Raw genomic sequence first — 20,386 nt, 5'->3', positions numbered from 1 at the left:
CGGCAAGGTTTCCACTTCAGGAAGTGAAATGAGCTATTAGGTTGTTAATTAGGTGTGTGTGTGTGGGGAGGGGGGGTCAGCACATTGCAGGATAAGTCACTGGGGGGCAGGATTGACTGATTATAACCGGCATTGCACACTACGGACACTCAAGCACTTTCTCCATCTTGGTCTGGAGGTTTAATGAACTCTTGGACTGTCAACTCTATTGAAATGTCCCAGAATGAATTACGAAACTCCTTTTACGTAAAATCGTATGTGGAGAATGTGATTGGCGTGTTTGTTTGTTTTAAATTATTACATATTTACTTAAAATGTTATTGTAGGAAAATATAATATAGGACAGTTGGTACAAAAACGTCTGTCCTGTGTGTGGATCACAAGCAAAAAGCATACTGTTGTTTTTCTTGTTTGTTTTTTGAAGTACTGTTCAATCTGTGCATCATTCAATGCATGAGCATATGTGTTTAATGGAATACACAGATCATATTCATACAGATGCTACTGATTCAGTTCCAATGTACCTAACTAGGTCGTTGTGGATTTAAACATCTTCTGTTTTTTTGACTAGCCTTCATCAGTTAGGGAGGTACGAAGGTCATTGGCTGCATCTGTGTCAATTTAAGCACTACTGACTAATTTTCAGACAAATATTAACAGCTGGTAAAGAGACACAATGTCTGGCATCCTAACAGTAGCCACTAGTATAGACAAAACTATCCATCATATAATGATGTCTGTGTCAATGAGATCAAACTCGTAAAGGTAGGTTTAGATTGTAGTTTAGGTGCTCTGAATGTTGTCAAAATCCCATTTTGGAGAACAGTGCAAAATGAAATTGGGCCTACTTAAATCTGCCTACTTGATTCTATATTTGGGTAAGCATATCCCACACGTTTGGTATTTATACTCATCCATTTAATATTTCAAGTTTAAGTTTACATTTGAGTTATAGTCTGTCAAAAATATGGTAAAATAAGAAAACAGTGGCAATCTTTGTACTCGTTTGCCAGTCAAATGGTCCAGTTAATAGCGGTTAACTTGTGAGATATTTTTAGAGCTGTGAACTGAGACCCGGTGACGCATCTTCATTGCGCAAAAATGATAACATTGCACAGTAGTAATCCTTTAACAGATATTTACCGTAACAACAAACAATGTTAATAGCCACAGTAACATTCATTAATAGGATACAGTAAAAGTAAAAGTAACGGAACATACACAGCAAAATCTGTAGTGTTGAAATCCCAGTGTTAATAATATAGTGTTAAAATCAGTTGTGTTTCAACACTAAAAAGATTCAGTTGACACTTTGAGAGTTAAACCATCACCGTCAGTGTTAATACTGGGTGTCAAATTAAAGAGTGTTGATTTTACACTGTACTGGTGTAAAACCAAAGAATTTACCATACCCACAATGCATTTGTTTCAAGTTTCCTGAATAATTGTTGTTTTATGGTTTTATTTTTTCTTAATAATTGTATAAATGTTAATTATTGTACAATTAATTATTGTTTGAGGGTAAAATGTATCTTTACCCACCAATGCATTTATATTTGTGTTGTCAAATTTTTTCTACCCTAACTTCGAACTCATGTCTTTGAGTCAACACCAGACCAGAATGCTTGGCTATTTATTGGTTTGTGGTGGTGCTTATAAGCGTTACCTGTATATGTCTGATCAGTTTGTGTTATTTTCAGTTATTTTCAATGTATTTGACTTTTATGTTGGTGAGCAGTTTTTGCTTTAATCACGCTTGTTTTGTTGTTCTGTGCACTTGTTTATTTGAAGTTAATTATTTTGTTTTTCGTTAAATCACAAAGATTTTAAAATTTTTAAGTGATTTTAAGAATTGATTTTAAAAGTTTTTAATCATAAGTATTAAAAATTGAATTGATTTTATATGTAATGTAAAATACTTCACACAATAAAACAGTTTGTGTGTTTGACTGGGTCTGGGTATTTATTTACTGAAAAGTAAATTGTAAACCTCTATATATATATTCTCTCTCTAACAAAGGACTGCTAGATTTTAATACACAGTATCAATTATACACATGCACACATTTCTGATCATCCAGTGTATAGAAGCAAATCTTGTGGTAATGCTAATTATCGTTTAATTGCCAAAAGCAGAGTAAACAAGGGTTTAACAATTTAATGGAGTAACAGAGTTAACAGAGGTGAGAGTGTTAAATAAAATAAAATAAACCCTTATAAGAGTTGCTTATTTAACTCCCTGAGAGCAGGACTTTTAACTCTGAAGCAGTGTAAAAATGCCAACTCTGCTGAAACTGTTCATTTTACTCTGGTGAGTGTGGATATATAAACACTTTAGAGTTCATTTGAACACTGTTGGAGTTAATTCAACACTGGTGAATTTACTGTGCAGGCTATTGTGGAAGTCGCCCATTGTAATAGCATGCGTATTGCTAGTTGTACTCTAGGAACAGAGCATGTCCGCTGTTTACACTGTTTCATATGTTTCATAACATGCTTAGAAGGAATGTGGTTCTAGTAAGGCAGCTGTATCCCAGCTCTGGGGACCCCCTATCCAAGACCCCCGCACTCGTCCGCAGTGACGTCACTTGGCGGTATTTCTGCGTGTGAAGCGATCGCGCAACTCGCCGCGCCATTGGCCGCCGGCCCGCACACTCGACCCCGCCTCCCCTCGGCGCGGCACCGGGATTGGTGGCAGCTCTGCCGCTGCGGCAGACAAATCCCCGCTGCCTGCCCAGCCTGTATGTGCGCAGCCCCCCACGGAGACCCACCTGGTTCGCTTGTGCGGCTGTGCCCCTGTCAAGGATCCGTATAGATTTCCTCCTCCGACCGTGAAGCCAATTGTGAGGTGAAATCAGGGGACTATGCACTGTGTGAAAGCGCTCAGGCTCTGGGATGCGCTTGTCAGAGATGCGCTGAGGAGGACGCCGGTGCTCAGGAGACGCGGGCGGCTGTGGAGCTCCAGCTCGGCGTCTCACCTGCAGCACAGCGCCGCCGACCGGGACCATGCGTGCCGACACGAGTAAGTGCAGCCACAGCGGGGCTCATGTGCGCCGGGTCATCCTGTCAATAATACCGTCGTGTGTTTCTGAGGTTATTCATGTGGTTATAATGGGGTCGGCGGTGTTGTCTTCACGGATGCTAGTCCGGGGCGGGAATGATTGACGTGCCCAAGCAGTGACAGAAAGTTCTAGACATCATCGCAGACGCGCATTGAATAGCATGGATGACGGAGGGCTGGGGATTGAGTGGCGTTAACTCGTGTCACTGTGTTATCTAGCCGTTTGCCAAACTGTCTCCCTGTGTGTTACATATGTAGTTAGTGGTGGACAATGTGTTTTTTGTGCGCCTATTGCACCCTGAAATAAACGCACTTATTTTTTTTCCTCTTCGGTTCATTAATTCACCACTGATGGCAGGTAACTTATATGGGGGGTTTTTAATTTGAAAGCAGTGTAATTAACCGTTTAGTGTTAAAGTACGGTCTACAAAATCATTCACTCCTACGACACAATCTGTTCAAGCTTCAAATGGACAACAAAAGGAAAAGTAATGAGTAAATATCCACACATAACGTGTGTACTTTGAAGGTTAATGACAAATATTCTTCAGAGGACAACTGACAGCAAGTTAAGTTAAATAAACTTATTTTAAGAATTGCATTTGTACACAGACACATCTCCCATTTCTTTTTCCAGTTGCAATCCTTTAAAGGTGTAGACATTTTCATCCTCGGATTAAAAACATTGAATAAAGTGTTAACATTTTGAAAACTGTGCACATAATCAGGACATGAAGACTTTCCCAGATGGTACATTTTGGCCCGTCTTGTGTTAATTATATTTTGCCTTCATGCTTTGCCAATGTTACTCATTCCACTTAATAAAACAAATCTAATATTTCTTTGACATGCCCAAAAATGAAAAAATAACATAGCAAACATACAATTACCAGAATTACAATATTAGTTTAGGGCCATCAAACTAAACTCCCCAAATTGTAGGTTTCAGATACCATGAAAGAAGTCACAATTGGCTAAAGTATATTGAGATAAATGTCCAAGTTGGTTAAAGTTTATCCTTTTGAAATTGCATCATATATTTATATATAAAAACAAGATAAGATCAAGTGATCCAGCATGCTCACCATAAGCATAGTCAATTTTATATATGCAGTTTATTCTTAAGTAAATAGACACCCATCATCAAGTGACATTCAGTGTATTAAGCTATTAAACTAACACCCAGAGGTCACTATTTTCTGGAATGCTTATTAAGTAAGGTTCAAAATAAAATATATATTTTTCCAGTAAATTGGCAAATCCATACTGCCTAAATTAGACAAACGACTTAAACCCACAATGGAACATCAGGGTCTATCCTAACTGAAGATATGACAAAGTCAGCAGACAGGCCGATACCCCAACTAAGTCGTTAAGTAATTAACAAAGTGGATGGCAATCACTTGGCTGGGGAGCATGTTGTTGTGCTACTTGCATGTACGCCACAAGATACCATCCATGAGAGGCACATCAAAACAGAGAATCCCATAACACACAGCGGTGATCGAACAAAATGGCCCTTTGTTAGAGACAGCCAGGTTCCTCTGGAAGTAGTGGAACAAGCTGGATCAATGGTCCATTCACGCTTGGAGCAACGCCGCCTCTTAAGCGCTCCTCCTTGATTCGGCCCTTCCTGATATTCTCATGGGGCTGGCAAGGGGAATCGGAGAGTCTGTTATTGAACTTGAGATAAAGGTAAACACCAGAGGCATCATCACCAAAGGTGTTTATTCCTATATATTCATTAACCTGATAATCAGAACCCCACTGTGGGACTCCGTCATTGCATTCTTTCTGATTGGCCTGCATTTCCAGGGGCTTTGAATTTGTATTCAAATCAAAACCAGAGGAGCCACATCAGACCAGAGGAGCTTTTCCAGATCAGCAGGGACACACGCACCCGGGGACACAAATGGAAATTGGGCTTCAAGGCATTCAAGACGGAAAACAGGAGACACTTCCTCACACAGAGAGTCGTCACAATCTGGAACGAACTCCCCAGCGATGTGGTAGAAGCTGAAAGTTTGGGAACATTTAAAACAGACTGGACAGGATCCTTGAACCACTTAGTTATTAATGGACACCAAACAAGCACGATGGGTTGAATGGCCTCCTCTCGTTTGTAAACTTTCTTATGTTCTTATGTATTCCTCAGCAATTTGATGGGTGTTTGTTAGTAACGGAGGTGTGTGTGTCTTCTGCCTCACAGGAGTTTCTCTAGAAAGGGGCTGCTACCTGGGCTGGAAGATCTGCTGTTCTACACCATCACTGACGGAGAGGAGCAGATCCCTCTGACGCGCTTCATCGCAGTGAGTTCACACCCACAACCACACACACACACACACACACACACACACACACACACACACACACACACACTAGAACTGCTGAGAGGAGGAACGAAAGAAGATTCCCCTTGTGTAGCAGTTAGAGCCATTCCATACTTCTCTGAATCCTTTGTTAAACACGCATAGGCCACAGTTAAAATACGAAATGCATTTGCTTTTGTGTTTCATCCCTACAGTCTGAAAAAAAACTGAAATTGAGCCAGCAGTTTTGTGGTAGTATTTTCTACCCCCACCCCCATCCATGCATTGACATATCCACATACTGACAACTGATAAACAGACTCACACACTGATACGCACACACACCGACACGCCCATGCTCTCTGTGCATTCTGCACAATAACAAACACTCATAAAAACACATGGGTCCTCAGACACCAGAAGTGGCTTCTAGGACAATGCAAAGTGTCCGGAACTGTATATAATACTGGCCAAAGCCCTTGAAAGAGTCCGGGTTCAGTCAGCCAAGTGACATGCACAACAATGTAGGTTGCGTATCTGCCTGGGAGTTAATTACAAGATTCAGGATAATTGATAACCTATTATAAACTATGATGTAATATATATTTTGAAGGCACAAAGTATGCCTGTTTAAAAGGATGTTTGGGTGAAGAAGACTGCTTTAAGGAAGTTGATGCACTTGGAGACTTCAGGAAAGGGCTCGATGAAGCTGTGTGATAAAAAAGCCACAAGTCTGGCTGCTCTGTTTTTAAAGTCACCGACTCTTAGAGCATCTGTGTCCTCAAAGAGGGGTAAAAGATTGGATACAGGAACAGCGGGACACAGGGTTAAAGAGAGATCGATCAACAGACTCTGACAACCCATACGTGTACGGTTCCACGAGGATGTGTGTTAAAATACACCTATCCCCCCCATCCCACCTACACCACAACAGAACCACATGTTAAGTCTCCTGCCAGGGCCACCACTAATATCCAATCTGCTGACGATCTCAGGCAGGTGCTTCTCTGATTGGTCGGAGTCATCACTGAAAACATACACACACACACACACACACACACACACACACTTGCAGACAGACCTGTGCCTCTAGGCCCTGACAAGAAATTGCAAATAGAAGATGTGTTTGAGCTGGGCACTATTAATAGAAACCTTGGCAGCGAGAAGTGACATGTACTGTGTATTTTGGTGCTGGAGGCTGGTGCCACTGCTTCCCTCAGCAGTCATGAGTTTTGCAGGTGGACCAAGTGCACAGAGGTGCTAATTCCAAAGACGGCGTTTCGTGGAAAACACAAGTACATGGTGACATTTTCGACACATGGCTGATAGACCCTGCACCGGGCATGACTAATGGTGGGAATTATGTATACATGGTCCAGTGGTTCATATATATAGCCTCTGTAAAGCGTACTGTGGCAGTTCCTTTGCTAAAAGGGTGCTGTATTAAACAGAGATTGGTTGATTGATTGGCCATTTCATGCGTCTGACAAAAATACCAACTCCCGACTTTCCTAAGGCTCGTTAATGACAAAAATGAATAATGCCATAAATAAATGAGAAGTAGCTTTTGTTTCCTGGTGTATTTTAATATTCAGTGGTCTCAATTATCCCTGTTTTGAGGTTAAGTTATCCATGCAAACTCCAGGGCCGTGGTTGTACAAGAGTCCCATCTGATTATACCTATATTTATCATTGTGTTTGTTTTTCATTTCGCGCAGGCACTGAAAAGTACAGGCCTGTTGACCTCTGACCCCCGGCTCAGAGACTGCATGGACCTCCTGCAGCGATCGGTGCAGGAGACAGTGGGCGGGTTCATGCTGGACCGTGAGCTATTCCGAAAGTGAGTGTGTGTCCAGTCTACACTCTCTCTCTCTCTCTCTCTCTCTCTCTCTCTCTCCATTAACAGAAGGGGATGATAGGAAGAGATTGGGAGAAGTGTGGGGATAAAGAGAGACTGACTATCTCTCTCACCATCCTGTCTCCCTCAATGTCTGTCTCTCTCTCTCTCTCTCTCTCTCTCTCTCTCTCTCTCTCTCTCTCTCAGAGTCAGCCAGACTGTCTCCCATTCAGTCTCTCTCAGACTCTGTTTTTCATCCTGTCTAATATGTCAGTCACTTTCCAATTAAAAGTTAACAAACTCCAAATAGCCGAGCTAATCAATCCGAGGAAACGGGCCCAGATATAGAGTAGCATCTAGCAACTGTGAGAGGAGATTACAGCATATCCACTTCCCCAGTGGCTCGGATCACTACAAAGAGGCGATGAGAAGAGGCCCTTAACCCTTTGCCGAATTCGCTCACTTTACTTCTAAACCTGTTCACCCAGTACAGTTCGTTTGAAGCCACCCACAGAAGACACCAGAAACCAGGAGCTGAGGAATGCGTTTAGTGTTGAACTTAGGCAGTGTGCTCAGTCTTACGTACGGACATTGATGAACTGTGAGATTCCTCAATGGAAGAGCTATTTTGAGGTCCTGCTCGTGTGTAAGAGGGCACGGGGGGGTGGGGGGGATTGGTGTCTGGTGACAACTACAGAGTGGATAGCAAGCAGCTGCTGCCCGGCTGGCAACAACACTGCCAGAGCCCACCTCATAATCCCCTCTGTTAGCAAACACTGTGCAGCCGCCGGGCACAAATTGGTGACAACAGGGATCCGGCATCTCACATGAGCTACAGTCACTGTTCTTACCATGTGTTTCCATCCGGCTTTGAAAACAGCAACACTGAAAACAATGATTGTTACAATTTGAGCATACGAGTTTGCATTTGGCTTGAGGGGAATTGCTAATCCTACATACAGGCAACCCCTCACTTACAACCCCCCCAGCATTTACGATCGTTTTTGTAATGCAAGGAGCATCTAAAACTCCTCTGATTTATGTCCGCAGCTCGCATTTATGACGCCGCATGACACAGACTCCAACATGTCATCCCAAAACAGTTAGACTCAGCAGTTTGCCAATCAGTCTTTACTTTATAGTAATTGTTGTGTGTTATTTGAACTTTTGTACTGTTCACCACGTCTGAGGAAAGTGATGCAGGGTCCCCTCACTGATTTTCTCCAATACCCAATAATCCCAAACACTTGGGAAATCAATTCAAATGCGTCATTTATGGTCTTCAGTCTCTGCGCTCAACTGAAATCTGGAGTACTGTACTCACCCCTTCCCCTTCCCCTTCCCCTTCCCCTCCCCCTGCAACCGTCCTTGCCAGATCTGGTCCCACTAGCCTGTCTTGTATAACACTGAGGAATGCCTGCAGGGTGAAGGCAGGTGACATGCTGCTAAATAAGGAGCACTAGCAAACGACTGGGAGTAGAGAGGGGGAGTGGTCAATATCCCACCCTGTACACATTCAGCCATGACATCCAGCAGGAATGTTTCGGAAACTCGGCTCAACAATGAGAGGGCAGTGCATTCTGCCTGCCAGGCCACTTTACTGATTATACCAGCCCGCTTCTCCCAGATTATCTGGCACGGACCCCCACTCCCCTAGAGAGCATATGCCTCACCATGTGGCAGTCCTGTGCCAGTCCTCATCTCTCTAGGTGCGAGTCCTTGCCGGTCCTTGTGTGCCACCGTGTTGACAGTCTGTGTGTGCACCTGTTGACATTTCTGTGTCAGAGTGACTCAGTGGTGTTCTGGCCTAGCTATGCATCCATCACTGGTAAACTGGATGTATTATTGCATTATTGTTTGCTACTGGAGATTTTTTTTTTCTTTTTCTGAAGGACTTTGAAGCTGGGGGTGTGTAAACATCAACAGATCAATTCTATCCTTTGGCAGTGTAACACAGAGTTACTGTATAATCTCTGATGCAATTCTTACTCTGCTCTGGATTGACCATGTGATTATGGTGGTTCTGTGTTCCAGGTGTGTTGCCAGTAACATCGTTCTGCTGACCCAGGCCTTCAGGAAGAAGTTTGTCATTCCCGATTTCGAGATGTTCATCTCAAACATTAACCAGCTCTACCACAGCGCCCAGGCTGAAACCTCTGGAAAGGTAATGCCCCCTGACTGGCTGTCAATGCCTCCCTCTCTCAAAATTAATCCAGTTCCTCACAACATCAAAACTATTCAAAATCCTCACTGACAAACCGAGAATCAAGTCAGATGTAGATGTAACATGCACACACGTGCAGCCACTTGACCACATGCCTGCACACACAGCCTGACTGCCTTACTCACAATCCCCTACACACTCTGAGTGCGCAGCCTGCAAGAAGCCTCACCCTTGTGTCCCTCTTGTCTGTCTGCCCGTCTGCCCGTCTCTCCAGGTAGCCGACTACATTCCTCAGCTGGCCAAGTTCAGCCCCGACCTGTGGGGCGTGTCTCTGTGCACCGTGGATGGACAGAGGTGAGACATAAGACCTTACCCAACTAACATCCATCTCAACTTCCAAGACACTTCAGTGCATTTCTCTATTCCCATGGTACAGTACAATCCTTCCTTCTGGTTCCTCCTGAGCATCTCTGCCTCTCTCCTCCCTGTGTGTCTCAGGCACTCCATAGGCGACACCAAGGTGCCCTTCTGCCTGCAGTCCTGCGTGAAGCCGCTGGAGTACGCCGTGGCCGTGAATGAGTTGGGCACAGAGCGCGTCCACAGATACGTAGGCAAGGAGCCCAGCGGACTGAAGTTCAACAAGCTCTCCCTTGACGATGATGGTCAGTCCACAACCCTCCCGTTCAACACACCCCACACTCTTGCAGGCTATCAAGTGTCCAGAAATGATCGTAGTGTAGGGGCTTCATTGCTGGATCTTCATTTGGCGGCCTACCTGCAAAAGTCAAAGCAGAATTGCAAAGCAAAGGCAGCTGTTGAATATTGTGTACTCATTTTGTGTTGTTGTTGTTTTTTATACCTCCATATTAGACTCAAGAGCAGTTTAGCAGACTGATTATACATAACGGAGTCTAACTGCATGTGTGTGTTTTTTTTATTTTTACAGATAAGCCCCACAACCCGATGGTGAACGCAGGTGCCATTGTCATCAGCTCTCTCATCAAGGTTAACAGGGTCTAGCCGCTCTCTGTGTGAGCCTGTGATGTCGCTGGCAGCTTCAACATACAGCCTCACCAGTTGTCCTCTCCCTCCGCCTTCTTGTGACCTACTATTATTCTCTTCAGAGCAGGCTGACTTTACATGTAGGCCCACTTGCCAAGATCCCAGTCTGACACTTGGGAAGGTGGATGCTTTTCATGTTACACTATCCAGACTTTGCAACACAAGATGACACCTACAGTGCAGCAAGCAGACCCATATACAGGGATACCACAAGGCTCTGGAATACAGTTAGATTAATTTCAGATCTCAGGAACTGATGAAGCACAAACACAAGCCATTTAATAATATTGCATTGCTCGAAGAGTAAGGTCACAGACTTAAGAGTCCCCAGTACTTTGTCGTGCTAATGTAACAGTAGTACTGAAATGAGCCCAATAATAACGGCGCCCAAGTCAGTGCGGCCACACTGCTGTGTTTGTGCGTGCTTAGTTTTGTGCTTGGTGTTGCATCACCACAGCGTTTTGTTCCCTCTCATGTCAGGGCCGGTTCTCCTCACATGGCAAAACGGACACCATCTTACACAACAAATCTGTTTTTAGAGGTTGCATGACCGGCATCAGCTGATCCTGTTTATGTACACGAGATGACATTGACGCTAGACAACACACTGACATTTGCAAGTCTAGCCTTCTCATGAGTGCCGACCTTTCAACCCTGACCTGGAATGAAGATCAACCTCTTTTCTCACTGGCTGTTTGCTACCCTAACCTTTGTAACATTTTATATGTCCCAGTTTTTTTCCACACTGCCTCCTGTACAGCCTTATGCACCATGCATGTTGTAAAAGCAAGGGGAGGTCAAAGGGGGTTGGGATAGGTGCAGCTCCACCAATCACAGCTGGCCTAGGAGTAGGTGTGTGAGCGGTGGTGTCTCAGCGAGAGAGAGAGAGAGAGAGAGAGAGAGAGAGAGGAAAAAGGGAGGTACAGGAGATAGAGCGGAGGGTACAGCAGTGGTGATTGACCGGACTGAGGAAGGGAGACGGAGGGGCTGAGTTGGGCAGAGAAAGAAAGAAAGGTTTACACACACAGATTCAAAGAAAAAACTGTTTTCCTGTGCCAGGGTTAACCAGATGTGAAAAACAATTCCAAACTGAAGGGGAACAGAATGGCCTGTAATCTTAGTAAATTACTCAACTTGTGCATATGTGCAATTTTCTCCATATTAGGCAACACGCACAAAATATACAGCACCTCCTGTTGGCAGGAAGTCATCAGGTTGTAAAATGTGGAATGGTACAGACTGCTACCCAATAGAGAAGTGTCACTTCCACTGGTCAGATGACTCTCTCTGGATTACCTAACCCTCACCATAGCCCCCGTTAGAGTGTATTCAGTAGAAGATGAGTTTGGAGACGCAGCTCCGATGTAGAGACTACATGCCAGTCTGAGAAGTGTATCAGTTGATACCCTACCCTGGAAACTCCCCCTTCAGAAGGTTGCTTTACTCTGATTACAGCTGGAGCTCCTTGCAGGGCCCTTAAGTAATAAAGTAGGCTGCACACTTTTCACTTCAGCCCCTCCATTAACTTGGCCCACACCACCCCCTTGTGGTCACTGGCCTTCCTACACAAGCTGTGAGGTATTCAAGTGGGTTAAGAGGGTTCGGACACTGCCAGTTAGTGAAGAATTGATCTTCTATGGTACAGAAAACGGTTATTATAAAAAACAAAAAGTTAGACGTGTAAGATTAGTGCCTTGATATTCCTGGTAACTGAATGCGTTTAATTTTTTCTTTTTTCTGGTCCAACAGCCTGGTGCAAACAAGGCAGAGAAGTTTGACTGTGTGAGTATTGTGCCCCAAATGTTCGCACCTCTCTCACATGCCTATCATACACCCGAGTCTGTTTCACGTTTGGTTGTAGTCCCTGCTGCAGTTGTTCAGAAACTAACAGAAGACCACTCCCTATCTTAGATGATGGATTTCCTCACAAAGATGGCTGGCCGGGAGTATGTCGGATTCAGTAACGCCACGTAAGCTCTTGAACACGTCGTACGTTATGTATAGACCTCTACTCCACAGGGAAAGGGGGTTTCAAGTTTTGAGAAGAGCTCAATTGTTGGAGAGAAATTCTTGGGACAGGAGTTTCAGTGAATCAGCTTTAATTTCAAATGACCCTGCGACTGGTTAGGACTGCAAGGCCGGTTGATTTCCTGGTTACAAGCAGTTCTATTGCCCACCAGTCGCTCTACAAAGGGAGGGGGCAGTCCTCTTCCTTTCCATTGGAGGAGGCAGTGACACAGAAGGAAAACAGACAATATTATAATTATACAGTTTTGCATAATAGTGATGGTCTGGGAAAATTCCACAACTTACATCTTAAACTAGAAACTTTTATCTCGTCCGAAGATGCAGGAGCTGCTCAGCCCCTGGTATCAAAAACTTGTTCTCGCCAGGTACGGTGGGTTCTCGGTTAAACTTGGCAGTAACAAAAGCTCACAAGACAAATAAGAGAAGGACAGTGTGCTCCTTGCACAAAAATAGATTTAATATCATACACAGAGTAAAAGTGATTATTATGCATATTCAGAAAAGCATTGATTGTTCATACTAACCCTTCAGTGGGATTCAGTAATCATCAAAAATACAACAGAAGCACCATGTATCTGTGTGTGTGTGTGTATATATATATATATATATATATATATATATATATATATATATATATATATATATATATATATATATATATATATATATATATATAGAGAGAGAGAGAGAGAGAGAGAGAGAGAGAGAGAGAGAGAGAGAGAGAGAGAGATTTTGTGTTAAGTTCCATACTATGGGAGCTATTGTGTCTGCCTGCCCCTGACAAAAGCACAAGAACACAAACCCCAGGACAGGGAACGTGGGAACTGGAGTAACTGAGAGCCCCAAACAAGGCAGTCCAGCCCACCTGACATTCAATCCCCAGATCACGGGGCCTTCAACTCTGAGACATGACAGAGTCTGAGGTGACGGAAAAACAAACAATTCGAAAGCTTTCTAGTTTTAAACCGTTCAAACACTGATAAAACCACTCATGTTGTATTTGGATTGCTTCCCAAAGAAAACAGCCAGGAGTCATGAGTAATCATAGATGAGCTCGCATGTTGAGGACAAACATTTTCACATCTTTTACAAGCCCATGCGTTTGCAGACATTCGTAATTTGTAAACACGGTTGCACAATTAGAGTTACACGCCAGCTCCGTTCGAGATGTTTTGTATTTTTTATAGGTGGTTTCACACGTCTCCATTCGTCCTGGGCTCGAACTCCTCTGCCTAAAATAACATCGCCTTGTCCAAGACTTGTGATATTCTGGGTCTCTGGAAGGAGTAGATTATCTTGTGAATCCGAGTAGTTTTTCACAGATTTGAAAGTTTTCTTATTTCTTGCCTAATTTGCCTCACTATACCATATATGTTAATATGAATGACCAATGCTTTACTGAATACGTACACCCATCACTTTTATTCTGTGTGTGAAATTTTACTTACGTGCAAGGAGCACACTGTATTTTTCTTCATTGTCTTGTGAGCATTTGTTACGGACAAGTTTAACTGAGAACCCACCATATTAGTTGGGGAAAAATACCTTGCAACTAGGTGCTGAGCAGATCCTACATCTGGGATGAGATAAAAGTTTCAAGTTTAAGACTTAATCAAGTTGTAGAATTTTCCCAGAACATCACTATTATGCAAAACTGTATACTTTTATTATTGGCTGTGTCACTGCCTCCTCCAATGGGTAGAGCACCTTTTTTGCTGGGTAATAGAACTGCTTGTAACCAGAAAATCAACCGACCTTGCAGTCCTCACCAGACAGCAGGGTCTCTGTGTAAATTAATTTGAAAATAAAGGGGATTGATTGAAACTCCTGTCCCCAACACCCACACTTCCTGTAACTCAGATTTTCTATAATTTTTAAACACAAGTATGCTAAAGAAAAGCAAATTAATAATAATAATTAAAAAAAATGTCTTGCAGGTTCCAGTCAGAAAAGGAGACAGGAGACCGAAATTTTGCAATCGGATACTACCTCAAAGAGAAGAAGGTAACCATTCTGAGAAAACCGCAATTTAAAAGTGTTTTTCCATCAGCCGCTCTGTGTACGCTCTGTTTTCTCACTCTCACCTCCCTCCACCTTCTCCTAGTGCTTTCCCAGTGGGGTGGACATGATCGCTGCCTTGGACTTTTACTTCCAGGTAAGACAGCCAAACATCGTACAGTCCCACCCAGTCCTGTGGTGCGGCACTGCGCAGCCGCAGTGACGTACCTGTGTGAACCACGTCTCCCTCAACTCCACAGCTCTGCTCCATCGAGGTGACCTGTGAGTCGGGCAGCGTTATGGCTGCCACACTGGCCAACGGAGGGATCTGTCCTATCACAGGCGAGCGGGTCCTCAGCGCAGAGGCTGTGCGGAACACTCTGAGCCTCATGCATTCCTGTGGCATGTATGACTTCTCCGGGCAGTTCGCCTTCCACGTGAGTAACACAGACACACACACACACATACACACACAGACATCTTAGACATCCTTTTCAAATTCATGACCTATTCTTTTGTTTGCTCTGATGATAGAAGCAGCAGTTTAACCCTGCCTCATGGTGCATGGCTCTGAATTCCGTCTCTCTCTTTTTCAGGTGGGTCTGCCGGCAAAGTCTGGCGTCTCGGGGGCGGTTCTTCTGGTGGTGCCCAATGTAATGGGCATTATGTGCTGGTCACCCCCCCTGGACAAAGTGGGGAATAGTATCCGTGGAATCAAATTCTGCCAGGTACCAGTACAGCTTGCTGCACTAATGTTAGTCTAGCACTGAGTAGAATAAACACTGTTTAGCCACCTGATCCTGACAGTGTTCCGACTTTGATGTGCTTTATAGAATGACAGCTAATTAGACTCTCTTAAGAACTACATGTCGAACAGCACTGCCATTGAGACAGACATCTGCTTCCAGTCATCTTTTAAATCAACAAGGTTTTGACAAAACACCAAGCACAAAACAGAGCAGACACAAACACACCAGTCTGGTAGCTTGTCATTGTGTATCACTATATTTGTATTACTATAATTATTAGAGAGATGTAGGTATTGTGGGAAAAACTGACAATGTCTGTCAGTGGGGAGATGAATAGTTCAAATCGGGGTTGGGCTCTCTTTATAAAGAAGAGGGGGGGGAAATGCAAAACAGACAAGAACTTATAATAGGATGTGAAACAGGCAGGAGTGAAATAAGGGGGAAAATGGAGGTCAAACTCTCCCATTAACAATTCATAGCAGGTTTGGGATCTTTAGTGCTGGATCAGTGAGTGCAAGGGTAACCGAACACATTGCTAGGCCTGGTTTGAATCAAAACTTTAACCTACCAGAAGAATCGCAAATTACGTACATCTATCAGTGTTAATGTCGGTGTCAGCAGCCACGTTCTACTACTTTTAAATGAAAGCAGAACCAGGGTGAAAACTGAAATCTATTTCATTTGTAAGTCATTGAAAGTTTTGATTTGGTCTAGGGCCTAGTCAGGAGGCATATGGATTTCATTGTCTGTTTTGAAAGTGCATTTCAGTCTATCCGTATTCAGGAGCTGGTGTCCCTCTTCAATTTCCACAACTACGACAACTTGAGACACTTTGCCAAGAAGCTGGACCCCCGCAGGGAGCCGGGAGACGTGCGGGTGAGAGGAGCCCCCTCGCCTGCCACACGGGAGACACGCACTCATTCCATTTCACACTCAAACAAGCTGCACGGAGCCACACACTTGCTATTGCAATGGGAGTGTTATTTGTTCCCTGAAATACACACCTACTGTGTCAACAGCCACTGCAGAAATGCCTTGACTGAATTCAGATTGGTGCAGCAGTCATTTCAGACCAGCTGCGCCATATTATTTCACTGGAGTAATAAACTTCTGAACCCACACCCAGGTTAAAAATAGGTTGGGTTAAAAATACCATATTCTGAATCCAAACAGCTGCACACAATCTACAACATGAATGTATACACTTATAATCCAGCTCCTGCACAGCTCACTTAGGTACAGGGTAGGGCTGGGCTATATGACTTAAAAATAATATAATAATATATATATCGATATTTCTTGGTTTTTATCCAATCAAGCCACAAAATAAGACCAAAGACATTCAAACTACAAGTATTTCGTTAATCCTTCAATAAGCAAAACTAACAAATACTACATGCAGGCTGTCATGGTAAATATATGCAGAATGCAACACATTACAGGGCAAGTGTTGTGTGTTGTTATGGGATATTTATATATATATATATATACACACACATACACATACACACACACACATAAGTTTAAAAATAGCTGGCGTTACAATAGTTTTAATAAATCTTAAATGCGGGTGCCTTCTCCCAGGGATTTTATATAGAACAATTATCCGGTCAAGGAAGGAAGGACAGCAGCTCCCGTCTAAAAACAGTCCATATTTACCGATGTCTCAAAAATTATGTATTAGAGAAAAAGTGAACATCTTAATGCTTACGCGTTTCGACTTATCTTCCTCAGAGCACATATATACATACACACAGTATGATTTACTGTCACATAACAACAATAACACAAGTAATGGTAATCACGCAACACATGCGCTGTAAAGGTACAGATTCAGGGAGATTTAGCACAGCCGGGTTTATAGTGGCGCATTTAACATCTGCTAGACAGACATTTCTTTCTGACTGTCGCGTTTCGATTCTGCTTACCGGTACAGCATGTTGTTAATACAAAATTGTTATAATCTTCTTCTTCTTCTTCTTAATAATAATAATAATAATAATAATAATACTGTTGAACCACTTCATCATCTTAATAAAAAGAAAATGATACTTTCTGCATGTGTTTGCATTGCTTTCCAATTTATTAAAATGCAAACAAACGTTATTATTAATTTTATACAAATGATATCAATCTAAATTAGCGGGGGTGGGGGTGCTTGGAGATCGAGTTTAGCCCAACGACGAGAGCGGGGCGCAAAGTGTGCGCTTGTGCATTAAAGAATCTTTTGGTTATGTTGGTTATTGTGTGTCAGTTCTCTCTCCTCCATGTCTGTCTGTGTTTCTGATGGACATATCTACCTGCATCCAGCACATGTGGAAGAACTGGGAAGAACGCAAAGTGTCCTAATGACGTCAAATACTGCCATAAAGATTGCAATTTGTGACACCACAATATAAACGATATAGCATTATATGAAACGATAGACGATTTTATATCGTCATACGATATATATATCGTCATATCGCACAGCCCTAGTACAGGGCCTCGGCTGTCTCTCAGTTGCCTTTTTTGTGTTTCTGCTCCTACAGAATAAATCGGTGGTCAATCTGTTGTTTGCAGCTTACAGCGGAGACGTGTCTGCTCTGAGAAGGTGAGAAGGGAAAGAGGAATTTGCTGACAAGTTAAATACAAAACAAATAACTAACCTTAAGCTGTTCAGACTGACTGTACCATAATCAATCCTAATTCTCTCCTTGACCCACCGCACTCTCTCTCTCCCCCTTTCCCCCTGCTCCCTCTGTCCACCTGTCTTTTTTCTCATGCCTGCCTCCTCCTCCCATGTCTTTCTTCCTTCCTTCTCTCTCTTCCCCTCCCCCCGGCAGGTTTGCTCTCTCTGCTATGGACATGGAGCAGAAGGACTACGACACACGCACAGCTCTCCACGTGGCAGCAGCAGAGGGTGAGTCCCCAGGCCATTTTCGGCACTGTGCCTTTACTCGCAGCCCTGTTTCAGCTGACTGATATTTGGATCACCCTGCCGACAGTGAGAGAAAGGCATAACCTAGAATAGTTCCTGTTCTCACTTTTCAAATGTGACCCTGTCAGATGAGAAGGCCGTGGTCACTTCTGACACATTGCAAGTACACTTCAAGTACATCCTCAGGGCTCATTACTGGTCTATTCCGTGTCAGTAAAGCAAAGCATTCTGGGAGGTTTAATGGAACTTAGAACACTGAGCTAAAACCACTTGGAATGCACATATGTTGTCCTCATCGAATACTTGTTTTGGGGGCATATAGTCCCTTTGGTCCTTTTTAAAGTGATTCTGTAACCCTGAGGCACCACAGCCCTGCATATGCATAATTGTACAGAAGTGTCTTTGAGTCTCAGGAGTGGATAACACTTACTGTTACTCTCACTCGCAGGCAAATAGATTTTTGAATGGTGTGATTTTTTTTTTAATTCCCATAAAACCTCCAACAAGCCGTGCTCCTTGGGGATCAGGTCAGGAATAAGTGGTGCTGACCCAGGGAAGGGAAAACATAACTCTCTATCCACCCCAACCCCCTTCTTGAATGATAGCATGTCTGCCAGTCTGACTCCTGCCCACCTGTCTGTCTGGTTCTAGGCCATGAGGATGTGGTGCAGTTCCTTACTGAGGCCTGTAAGGTCAACCCCTTCACTAAGGACAGGTAAGGATAGAGTCATCTTCCTCCCTGTATTCACATCAAGAAAATATTCATCACTGGGGGGGGTTAGTTAACTCTAAATACTTCTGTCTTGTCATCTCTTGCTCCCCCCATCCTCTCACCTCAGATGGGGCAACACCCCCCTGGACGACGCGGTGCAGTTTGGGCACGAGGGCATAGTGAAGATGCTGACGGAGTACCAGCAGCAGTACTCCCTGCTGGAGCCTGTGTCCGAGGCCGAGGACCAGGGCAAACTGGAGACGCTGGAGGGCATGGTGTGAGGGGCAGGGGGCCCAACAAGTGTCAGGGCTCAGCTCCAATCAATCCCCCACCCCAACAACCCCACGCATTTCTTCGTTTCAGTCGCCTTCTTCCAACACAGAAACCCCAGACGGTCCAGATTGGAATTGTCCGAGCCAAGATCCTGCTGCTGGAGAACAGCAGGGGGCGCTGGTGCTGATGGGCAACACACTGGGGTACCTGGGGTGATGCAGTGGGTGCGTTGGGGGCTCTCTGCAGTGGCACAGCACTGACATTGACCATTGAGTGACCGCTGCTTCCATGCCAATCAATCTGGGCTGACGAACTTCAGTCACTCCCAGTCTGACTGGGATCTGGTAAGGATATAACCTCCACCCACCCCTGCTGCTCTCCTCCAAAGCACACAGTAGAGATAGGTAGCGCCGATACATTAACAGTGAGCGCCCTTGTGTTTCCGATGTATTTATTTTTCTGAATAGAAGGCTACACCAAAGTTGTGTAATATTATTCTAATTTATATGAAAATATGAAGTGCTTATATGTGTTAAAGTGCCTTAGAGGAAAAGTAATCTTAATTCAAATTTCTATTAAATCTGTATTCTCCCATGCAAATTCCAGTGGCATAGAAAGCCTACCTGTGTGAGGGTCGCTTATAGGGCTAGTGGTCTCCAAAATCATTCTACATGATTGTATGCACAGTAGCCAGAGAAAACTGAACAATGGAGTCACTGTGGGGCTCATAGCTTAGGAGACAGTTAAAATTGGAAACTCACTTTAAAAAAACAACTTTCTTCTGCCTGAGTGAAAATGACATCATCTTTCAGCATAGGTTTTGTACAAAGGACCATCAATATCTTCTCAAAAGTAGGAAGATTATTTCATGCACCTTGTATTAAACAGTGATTCATGTACATAAATGTTGTATTATAAATAAAGTTGGGCAATATTGAAGGGTTTGTGTAAGTTTTCTTCTATTCAAACTTCATCACAAATTTGCCTGGAATTTACAATTGGGGGGAAATGGAGGGTGGAATAAGGGACTATGACAGCAGGGCTACAACAAACAAAAGGATCAGAGCCCAATGCAGCTCAAATTACTGCACTGGTTCAGAATATTAAAAGTTTGATCATTTTAGGAACTACAATATTCTGAGTTCCATATGGGTCCAGAAAAAATATATAAAATGTAATCTAACTATAAATAAAAAAAATCTGTAGACAATGCAGTGTCCTACTGATTAAAACATAATTAATTTCATCAGTAATGGAGCATTGATCTCTGAGC

At 43.5% G+C, this 20,386-nt stretch overlaps 1 protein-coding gene across 2 annotated transcripts; it reads left to right on the top strand.

The window, feature by feature from the left end:
- Positions 1-2,705: 2,705 nt before the first annotated feature.
- Positions 2,706-20,052, top strand: LOC136752732 (glutaminase kidney isoform, mitochondrial). 2 transcript variants are annotated; one of them, XM_066708286.1, is made up of 18 exons: positions 2,706-3,022; positions 5,271-5,370; positions 7,089-7,210; positions 9,242-9,371; positions 9,646-9,725; positions 9,870-10,033; positions 10,318-10,376; positions 12,183-12,215; positions 12,345-12,403; positions 14,399-14,465; positions 14,566-14,616; positions 14,720-14,896; positions 15,056-15,187; positions 15,992-16,084; positions 17,740-17,801; positions 18,034-18,110; positions 18,780-18,843; positions 18,968-20,052. In XM_066708286.1, the coding sequence occupies exons 1-18, from the start codon at positions 2,865-2,867 to the stop codon at positions 19,119-19,121; spliced, it is 1,782 nt and encodes a 593-aa protein (XP_066564383.1). In that variant the 5' UTR covers positions 2,706-2,864; the 3' UTR covers positions 19,122-20,052. The 2 variants fall into 2 exon arrangements, with proteins under 2 accessions (XP_066564383.1, XP_066564382.1); XM_066708285.1 differs by having other exon boundaries at positions 15,977-16,084.
- Positions 20,053-20,386: the final 334 nt, after the last annotated feature.

The sequence above is a fragment of the Amia ocellicauda genome, chromosome 7, assembly GCF_036373705.1.
Source record: "Amia ocellicauda isolate fAmiCal2 chromosome 7, fAmiCal2.hap1, whole genome shotgun sequence".
Taxonomy (NCBI): domain Eukaryota; kingdom Metazoa; phylum Chordata; class Actinopteri; order Amiiformes; family Amiidae; genus Amia; species Amia ocellicauda.
The sequence above is the reverse complement of the archived record's forward strand: the minus strand, read 5'-3'. Positions and strand labels throughout refer to the sequence as shown.

Bases quoted from the DNA above. Each gene is read 5' to 3' on its own strand.
- LOC136752732 (XM_066708285.1), top strand. From the start codon at position 2,865: ATGCACTGTGTGAAAGCGCTCAGGCTCTGGGATGCGCTTGTCAGAGAT. The intron at 12,404-14,398 runs GTAAGCTCTTGA...AATGTCTTGCAG, and splicing joins GTCGGATTCAGTAACGCCAC to GTTCCAGTCAGAAAAGGAGA. The intron at 14,617-14,719 runs GTAAGACAGCCA...TCAACTCCACAG, and splicing joins CCTTGGACTTTTACTTCCAG to CTCTGCTCCATCGAGGTGAC.